The sequence below is a fragment of the Ptychodera flava genome, unplaced genomic scaffold, assembly GCF_041260155.1.
Source record: "Ptychodera flava strain L36383 unplaced genomic scaffold, AS_Pfla_20210202 Scaffold_40__1_contigs__length_1388640_pilon, whole genome shotgun sequence".
Classification (NCBI taxonomy): Eukaryota; Metazoa; Hemichordata; class Enteropneusta; family Ptychoderidae; genus Ptychodera; species Ptychodera flava.
In genome coordinates, this window is record NW_027248362.1 from 27,198 (window position 1) to 37,425 (window position 10,228).

At 47.2% G+C, this 10,228-nt stretch overlaps 1 protein-coding gene across 1 annotated transcript; it reads left to right on the forward strand.

Annotated features, from left to right (window-relative positions):
* Window positions 1-3,761: 3,761 nt before the first annotated feature.
* Window positions 3,762-4,301, forward strand: LOC139127985 (uncharacterized). Its single transcript, XM_070693841.1, has one exon. The coding sequence runs from the start codon at window positions 3,762-3,764 to the stop codon at window positions 4,299-4,301; it is 540 nt and encodes a 179-aa protein (XP_070549942.1).
* The last annotated feature ends 5,927 nt before the right edge of the window (window positions 4,302-10,228 follow it).

Consider the following 10,228-nt stretch of genomic DNA (forward strand, 5'->3'; position numbering starts at 1 on the left):
GAAACTTTCAGTACTGTTAGAGTATATCCTAAACATCTCTGAGTGGATTGCATTCGATTCAAGTTTGTCAAAAATGTTAATTTCTGAAGGTCAGTCTATGGGCATAGTATGGACTATAATCCCTGTGTTAAGTCTATGGAGAAAAAATGGGCGTGTCTTTTTTGCTACAAAATTACTAATTCTGGTTTGTTTTCGTTGAAACTTTCAGTAACTATAGAGTATATCCTGAACATCTCCAAGTGGATTGCATTTGCTTCAAAGTTGCTTAAAATGTAGATTTCTGAATGTCAATCTATGGGCATACTGTCGCCTCTAATCCATGTGTTAAGTCTATGGAGCAAAAATGGGCGTGTCTTTTTTGCTACAAAGTTGCTAATTCTGGCTTGTTTATGAACAAACTTTCATTAACCACAGAGTATATCCTGAGCATCTCTAAGTTGATTGCATTTGCTTCAAAGATCCTTACAATGTTGATTTCTTAAGGTCAATCATTGAAAATACCTTCAATCTCTCACATGGTGTCTATCCGTGTGATTTGAATATGTAAATTTGCATTTTTTTTTAAAGATTTGAGAAAAAAACATGTTAGACAATAAATCAGTTATCAATATATGATAAATGACAATTTCAAAACAAAAGAGCATCTTTACACACCCTAACCCTAACCCTCAAATTTCGGGGTTAGATTTTCAAAGTCAAAAAATTGCAAATTTTTAACTTTTGTTCTCTGAAAACTATGCAATTATAAAATGCTTAAAACATAGAAACAATTATTTAGTGAAACGAGTATTTATATTTGTATGAGGTGGATCTAAATATTTTTGTCACGGGAGTCAATGACCAGTGGCGGGAGTCAATGACCACTCATGTTGGTCATTGACTCCCATGATGTTGGTCATTGACTCCCGTGATGTTGGTCATTGACTCCCATACGGGAGTCAGTGACCAACATCACGGGAGTCAATGACCAACATCACGGGAGCCAGTGACCAGGTGACCAGGCCCCTAACCCTAACCCTAACCCTAACCCTAACCCTAACCCTAACCCTAACCCTAACCCTAACCCTAACCCTAACCCTAACCCTAACCCTAACCCTAACCCTAACCCTAACCCTAACCCTAACCCTAACCCTAACCCTAACCCTAACCCTAACCCTAACCCTAACCCTAACCCTAACCCTAACCCTAACCCTAACCCTAACCTAACCCTAACCCTAACCCTAACCCTAACCCTAACCCTAACCCTAACCCTAACCCTAACCCTAACCCTAACCCTAACCCTAACCCTAACCCTAACCCTAACCCTAACCCTAACCCTAACCCTAACCCTAACCCTAACCCTAACCCTAACCCTAACCCTAACCCTAACCCTAACCCTAACCCTAACCCTAACCCTAACCCTAACCCTAACCCTAACCCTAACCTAACCCTAACCCTAACCCTAACCCTAACCCTAACCCTAACCCTAACCCTAACCCTAACCCTAACCCTAACCCTAACCCTAACCCTAACCCTAACCCTAACCCTAACCCTAACCCTAACCCTAACCCTAACCCTAACCCTAACCCTAACCCTAACCCTAACCCTAACCCTAACCCTAACCCTAACCCTAACCCTAACCCTAACCCTAACCCTAACCCTAACCCTAACCCTAACCCTAACCCTAACCCTAACCCTAACCCTAACCCTAACCCTAACCCTAACCCTAACCCTAACCCTAACCCTAACCCTAACCCTAACCCTAACCCTAACCCTAACCCTAACCCTAACCCTAACCCTAACCCTAACCCTAACCCTAACCCTAACCCTAACCCTAACCCTAACCCTAACCCTAACCCTAACCCTAACCCTAACCCTAACCCTAACCCTAACCCTAACCCTAACCCTAACCCTAACCCTAACCCTAACCCTAACCCTAACCCTAACCCTAACCCTAACCCTAACCCCTAACCCTAACCCTAAGCCTAACCCTAACCCTAACCCTAACCCTAACCCTAACCCTAACCCTAACCCTAACCCTAACCCTAACCCTAACCCTAACATAACCCTAACCCTAACCCTAACCCTAACCCTAACCCTAACCCTAACTTTAGCCTAACCCTAACCCTAAACCCTAACCCTAACCCTAACCCTAAACCCTAACCCTAACCCTAACCCTAACCCTAAACCACACCAACCTAACCCTAAGGACCACTCCAAGTAACACTTAGGGACCAGTCGGGTAACACTTGGGACCACTCGGGTAACACTTGGGACCATCAGGTAACATAAAGGACCACTCAGGTAAAAAAAATACCGCAGACTTCTAACCCTAACCCTAACCCTAACCCTAACCCTAACCCTAACCCTAACCCTAACCCTAACCCTAACCCTAACCCTAACCCTAACCCTAAACCTAACCCTAACCCTAACCCTAACACTTCTGACGCCCTCTCTCACCCTCCGCAATCGCCGCAAAATGGAACTCCAGTGGATCCGCAAACTCCAAACATGGACCCCACATGGCCTGAATGCCCCCCGCCGCATCCCTTCTCGCCGTCCCTCACAAACCCCCCCCCCCCCACCTCCCCCCCCCCCCCAAGCAGCCTCCCCTTTTTCTTCCCCGGCATCACAACGTACCACAGCCCTAACTTCCCTCATCCATCGCTTTTTCCCCCCCCACACGGACTCCGACCTTTCCCTTCATCTTCCAGCCTGTAGCACGCCCTCTTGTGTCACCTTTCCCCTTTCCATTGTTCGCTTTCCTTGTCCAGCCTGCAATCCTCTACCAACACCGGCCCTAACTATGATGTTGAATGGTGAGGTTGGTGCACCGTAATACCTTGGTTAAGCCAACCAGGTTCATCTATCACTTCGGCTATTAGGTGGACCTGACCGTCCCAAGTCGGTAAGACATCATAGTTTTTAAATTCTCTGCCTTTTCTTTCTGTTTTCCATCCCCTGTTTCACCCGCTGCCCGTGCTCAGTGCCTGATTGCGCAATCGTTGCCCTTTAGCCAACACGTTTCTCCAGCCGAGTACCATTGTGGAGTATCTCCGCTAACGTATACTCGCTCATCATTACCCCTTTACCCCCCTTTTTTTTCTTTTTCTCTGCCCCTTTTTCCTACCCCGCTCTGTCCCTTGATCCCCCCTCATCCCTCCTCTCTGCGTTTTCTCTCTCCTTACGCCTCCCGTGTTTTTTTTGTTTTTTTTCCTTTTTTCTCCCCGTTTTTCTCCTAGTCCTTAATGTACGCCTGCCTCCACTACACGTTTTGCCGTCCTCTCTGCTTTGCCTTTGTTCCTCCTTATCTCTTTGCCCCCTTACGTAACTTCTCTATCGCCACAGCTTTCCCCTTTGGCTGTTTGCGTTTTGCTACCCTTTGCCTCCGTCTCCTTTCCCGTTCGCTTTCTACGTTCCTTTTTTTTCCTTCTGCCTTTTTTTGTTTTCTTCTCCCAGTCCTAGTCTGGCCCCAGCCATTACGCAGTTCTCTCCCCCCACGGCCGACTTTAACTCTGTGCTATCTCCCCTTGCACTTGTGGCTGACTGGCTGTCTTTATTCCCTCCCCTGACCCATTTCCCTCAGCACCATTTCCGGTCCATTTTATTCACCATTTATGCCTTCCCGCCTTTTTTTCGTTTTTGGGGGAACCCTCCATGTTTACACAACCACCCGGCCAGCTTTTTCCACCACCGTTTTCTCCTACGTTCACGTCGGTCCTTTATTTAGCTGGCGTCACCTCTAGTTTCCCATTCCCGGTCAGTAACGCTACATTGACACCATGCTTTCCCTAGCACAATCGCCGTCCGCGGCAGAAGCATCGCCTTTACCGTTGGTCACTGTTTCGCCTCTCCGCTACTCTCCCTGGCTTCAACCGGCTGCCGAAGCTCGGCCAGCGCTTCAAATTCCCACGCCGCAACAGCTTCAACCTAGCCAGCTATCGCCCCCTTTGTTGCCGTTGTCAATCACACCTCCAGGTAACCAAGCGTCGGCGGTGCAGTCACCCACTATACATACTGTCTCAGCGACCCCGGACGCCTGGTCGGATATCCTGCATTCGGTTGTTACCACTTCTCCACTTCGTATTTTAGTCTCACCTCTGTTCTCACCACAGCCTCCGCCGCCGCTGTCCAGTATTCCTGCGTCTACTGCCGACGTTTCCACGCAGACCTCACCGCTCTCATCGACTCAGGTCCAGCCACCGACGGGCTCCAAGTCTATTCCAGCACTCATGGACATTCCAACGCGACCACCGCCTGGTTGGCGTCCTGCTTCTAATCGCCGTCGCCCACGCCGCCGTCTTCGTCCTTACTGGGAGTGATTTCTCCGCAGTCTACAATTCCAGTTCCACCGCCGCCGTCACCAGTTTTTTCTCTTCCACGTCTTCACACCCATACCAAACGGTCCTTTTCAGGACCACCACATCCTCCGAAAGAGAGTTACCGTTTACCGTTGCAATTCCCTTTTCGTCTAGTCCCCTTTGTCTCGCTTCCTTTCTTTGAATAAAATTTTACCTCCCTTCCTTCCATTCTTGTGCCCTTTCCGCCTTTGCTCTGGTTATTTTTCCCTCGTCTCTTTGTTAAGAACCTCCCTCCCCTTCTTGTTTAGTCGACTTTTATTCCCCTCTCACTCTCGTGTGATGTTCCTGTCCTTTTTGAATCCATTCTCCCCTCCGACTTCTTCCATTTTTCCATTGCACTGCGGCCTTTGCCTGCAGCCGATTCTTCCCTGCACTGCACTGCGCCCTCCCACGACCGCCTTCCCTTCTCGTCTGTTCAGTTACGTTTTTTTCATTTCGGTCTCTGATTCCCCCTGCGCCTTGGTTTTCTGTTTCCGGGGTCTTTCTCTTTTTATCTCATTATGTTGTTTTCATTTTTCTCTATCCATTTTTTTCTATTATTTTTCATCATTTGTTCATCCCATTTTCTTTGTATTTTCTTTTTATCTTATTTTATTTATTTTTTTATTTATTTTTTTATTTATTTTTTATACCTTTTTTCTCTATTTCCCTGCCCCGTCCTCCTCTCACGCCGCACCCGCCTTCCGTTTTCCTTTTTAATCTTCCTTAATTTTCTTTGTGTTTATTTTACTTTATTTTATTTAATTTCATTTTATTCTATTTTATTTCATTTGATTTTATTTGATTTTAACCGCTTTTGTGTTATTGTCTGTTATTTCCTTTTATTTTATTTCATATGATTTTATTCTATCTTATTCTATTTTATTTTATTTCATTTTATTTTATTTTATTACATTTTTTTCACTTCATTTTATATTTCTTTTTGCTTGTATTTATTTCATTTCCTTTTGCCTTGTGCTTTCTCTCCTCTTGGTTCCCGCGACATTCACCGCCAGACCTCGCGGCCTGTGGCTGCTTACACACTGTATTTTCCCTGTTTTCTCACACACAATTCCCTTTCCAGTCGACGTTCTTTGTTCTCTCATCTCTGCGTCGCTTTTCCCCATTATCCATCGCCCAGTTTCGCCGCCTCTTGCGGCTTATATTCTGTATTTCCCCCACTCTTCTGTACTCAATTCCCTAACCAGTCCAAACTGGTTTGCCGCCCCGCCATGCTCCGGTGGCATTGTCTGCTTACACCGGCCCTTTTCGCTGCTTTATTCCTCGGCGTCTCACCTCCCATCTTTCTCCCTTTTTCCACGCTACTGTCCTCTCTCTGCCTGGCTTTTGGGACCGGCTCCTCTGTTCTCTTCATCGGTCCATTCCCCCGACTTCTCCCCGACTTTTCCCTGTTGCTTTTCTTGTATCATCTTTTTCCCTCCCGCCATATTTTATTCTTTTTATTCACCACCCCATTTGCTTCCTGTCAATCCTTTTCTCGGTTTTTGTTCTTGCACTGTCCCATCCGGTTTTCACGCCGTCCCCTTTCTTTCTCCTCTGTTCCCCCCCTTTTTTTATTTTTTAATTTAATTTTTATTTATCCCATTTTATTCTATTTTATTTTATATTTTTTTATCTTTGTTTTTTATTTCATTTCATTTCACTCTGCCTTCTTATTTCATTTTCCCCTCCTTGGTTCTCTGCTCTTTCACCTCAAGGTTTCCCCTACATTACACTGCCCGACTTCGCCGCCCGGGGCTACAAAACTCTGTTTCCCCGGTCTCTTACACGTTTTCCCTCCCAGCCCACTTCTTTTCTGTTTTCTCGCCATAGTGTAGCCTTCCCCCATTATTCATCGCCCGGCTCTGTCGCCATCTACGGCTTTACCATCTCATTTCCCCTGTTTTTCTTGTACGCACTTCCCTTTCCGCTTCAGACTGGTTTACCGTCCCGCGGTGCTCCGGTGGCATTACAGGTTTCACCAGCCCATCTCCTCGCCGATTCCCTTCCGTGTTCTATTTTTCCTTTGCTTCCCGCCTTTTTTTCTCCTCCTTCTAGACTTTCTGTCTTCTCTTTCTGCTTGTCTCCTTTGTTTGGCTTCTCTTTCTCTCCTTCGATCCATTTCCCCGTCATTTCCCCGTCTTTACCTTGTTGTTTGGCTTGTTTTCCCTCCTTTCCCCCCCCCCCACTTTTTTTGACCACCCTGGCTTGTCGCCGGTGGCGGGCCTCACCTCATATCCCCTCCTTTTTTCGGCTGCGGTTACCCCCTTTTTTTACACCCTGTCCCGCATTTCATTTTTCCCTTTTGTTCGACTGCTCTATGATTTTTGGACCTCCAACACCCCCCCCCCACTTTTTTGTACTGCCCTAGTTTGCCGCCGTTCGCTTCGATCTGGCGGCGGGCTGGCCCTTTGTCTTTCTCTGCCCGACTTGTGTATCCCTGCTGATTCCCTTTGGGTTCTCCCATTTAGGATTTCGCCGTATTTTGTCGTTTCCCCGACATTCCCCGCCCGGCGTCAAAACTCCTTCCCTCCAACCTGTCATTTCGTTATTGCCTTGTTTGGCCACCGTGGACTTCGTCCCTACGGCGTTCTACGGCCTCATTTGCCTCATGTCTGGCTCTGCCCGACTTTCTGCCCCCTTTCAACCTCTCCCCCCTCCGCTTTTTCTCTTTTGCGTTTTGACTTTTCTGTTCTTTTCTCCCCACCCCATCCCTCCAGTTTGATTTAATTTTGATTTATTTATTATTTCTTTATTTATTTATTTTTTATCTATTTATTTCTTCTTTATTTTTTATTTATTTTTTATTTCTTATATTTTATTTTAATTTTCTTATATATATATTTTCACCTTTATATATATTTTTTCACCGCCTTGTTGGCTCCGGTCAATCCTTTTCTCTGTTTGGTTTTTGATTTGTCCCGTCCTGTTTCCAACGCACCCCCTTCTCTCCCTTCCTTTTTCCCCTTTCATTTTTTGCATTTATTTATTATTTGTTTATTTTGTTATTTTGTCGCCTGTTGCGGGTCTTACCTCATATCCCCTCCTTTCTTTTTTTGGCCGTGATTCCCTCCTTTTACGTACTGTCCCGCATTTCATTTTTCCCTTTTGTTCGACTGTCCTATTATTTCCGGACCTCCACACCCCCCCCCCTTTTTTTTCTGTACTGCCCTAGTTTGCCGCCGTTCGATTCGATCTCACAGCGGACTGGCCCCACGGCGGTTCCTCTGCCCGACCTGTGTATCCCTGCCGATTCCACTGGGTTTTCCCATTTAGGATCTCGCCACATTTGGTCGTTTCCCCGTCATTCCCTGCCTGTCGTCAAAACTCCTTCCCCCCAACCCGACATCTCGATATTGCCCGGTTTTGCCGCCGTTGGCTTCGTCCCTACGGCGTTCTACGGCCTCACTTGCCTCATGCCTTGCTCTGCCCGACTTCTGCCCCCGTATCGACCTTTCCCCCTTCCGCTTGTTCTCTTTTACGTTGTGACTTTTCTGCTCTTGTTATCCCCTCCCCTCTCATGTCAGTTCATTTTTCATTTTTCATTTTCCATCCTTTTGTTTCCGTAGATTCTACCCGTACTGTCCTCTGCCCATTCTTCATTTCCCCGATGAATACCCCTGGATTTTATTTTCCCCTTCCCTTCCGTCTTTTCACCGCTCCGGTAGGCCGCCTGAGGCGCCTCATACCTTGTTGTCCTTCGATTTTCTCGTTCTCTAATTCCTCCCTTTCTACTTTGTTAGGCCATCCCACTGTTCTCCGGTGTCGTTCCCCTCCCAACATTTCTTTGAACGGCCCCTTTCTTGCCGCCGGAGGCCCCTTCTGTCTGTCCTGCCATGACCCTTCTGCCACGTGCTTTCCTGTGCCGGATTTCTCTCCCTTTGGTCGTCCTATTTCCGCATCGTACTCCCTCCTTCTTCTCATTTCTCTTCATCACACTTTTGCCCACATTTTTTTCTTGCCGTACGCCCTCTAGTATCCAATTTTTCTTTCCCTGGCCGACTTATTTCCCTGCCGCCGATATTTCCCTATTGGGTTACCTGAAACCCCCTGGCCAACTCACATCGCTTGTTTCCTCGGCTTTCTTGCACGTAATTCCCTTACCAGCCTACACTGGTTCTCCGCCCCACCATGCCCTGACGCAATTACGGCCTCCCGATTGATCGGCCCTGGGGCGTCTTGCGCTGTCTTTGCTTACCTCGGGCGACCAAAAAAACCCCCGCCCGACATTTCTTTACCTCCCTGTTTTGCCGCCGTCGGCCTTGCCCCTGTTACGCACTACGGCCTACATGCTTTACGCTTTGCGCTGTTTTGCTTGTATCCTCTCTTTCCCTCCCGTTATATTTATTTTTGATTTATTTATTATTTCTTTATTTATTCATTATTTATTTTTCATCTATTTATTTCTTGTTTATTTTTTATTTATTTTTTATATCTTATATTTTATTTGTATTTTTGATTTTTGTATTTTTTTCACCGCCCTGTTTGCCTCCAGTCAATCCTTCTCTCTGTTTTGGTTTTTGCCTTGTCCCGTCCTATTTTCACGCCGCACCCCCCTTTCTTTTCCTCCCTTTATCCCCTTTTATTTTTTGTATTTATTTATTATTTTTTCATTTTGTTATTTCATTGCCAGTGGCGGATCTCACCTCATATTCCCCCCTCCCTTTTTTTCGGCCGCGATTCCCTCCTTTTACGTACTGTCCCGCATTTCCTTTTTCCCTTTTGTTCGCCTGTCCTTTTATTTTCGGACCTCCCACACCCCCCCTCTTTTTCTCTGTACTGCCCTAGTTTGCCGCCGTTCGCTTCGTTCTCACAGCGGACTGGCCTTACGGCTTTCTCGGCCCGACCTGTGTATCCCTGCCGAATCCCTCTGAGTTTTCCCATTTAGGATTTCGCCACATTTGATCGTTTCCCCATCATTCCCTGCCCGGCGTCAAAACTCCTTCCCCCCAACCCGACATTTCGTTATTGCCCTGTTTTGCCGCCGTTGGCTTCGACCCTACGGCGTACTACGGCCTCACTTGCCTCACGCCTTGCTCGGCCCGACTTCTGCCCCCCTCTCGTCTTTTTCCCTCCTCCGCTATTTATCTTTTGCGTTGTGGCTTTTCTGCTCTTGTTACCCCCTCCCCATCCATGTCCGTTCATTTTTCCTTTTCCATTTTTTGGTTTTCCGTTGATTCTACCCGTACTGTCCTCTGCCCATTCTTCATTTCCCCGATGAATACCCCTGGATTTTATTTTCTCCTTCCCTTCCGCCTTTTCACCGCTCCGACAGGCCGCCTGTGGCGCCTCACACCTTGTTCTCCTTTGATGTTCACTATTTCCTCCCTTTCTACTTTGTTGGGCCATCCCACTGTTCTCTGGTGTTGTTCCCCTCCCAACATTTCTTTGAACGGCCCCTTTCTTGCCGCCGGAGGCCCCTTCTGTCTGTCCTCCCATGACCCTTCCGCCATGTGCTTTCCGGTGCCGGATTTCTCTCCCTTTGGTTGTCCTATTTCCGCATCGTACTCCTTCCTTCTTCTCATTTCTCTTCATCACACTTTTTGCCCACATTTTTTCTTGCCGTACGCCCTCTAGTATCCATTTCCTCTTTCCCTGGCCGACTTTTTCCCCTGCCGTCGATATTTCCCTATAGTGTTGCCTGAAACCCCCGACCATCTCACAGCTTGTTTCCTCGGCTTTTTTGCACGTAATTCCCTTACCAGCCTACACTGGTTCTCCGCCCCACCATGCCCCGACGTAATTACGGCCGACCGATCGATCGGCCCTGGGGTGTCTTGTGCTGTCTTTGCTCACCTCGGTCGATCTAAACCCCCCGCCCGTCATTTCTTTACCTCCCTGTTTTGCCGCCGTCGGCCTTGGCCCTGTTACGCACTATGGCCTACGTGCTTTACGCTTTGCGTTGTTTT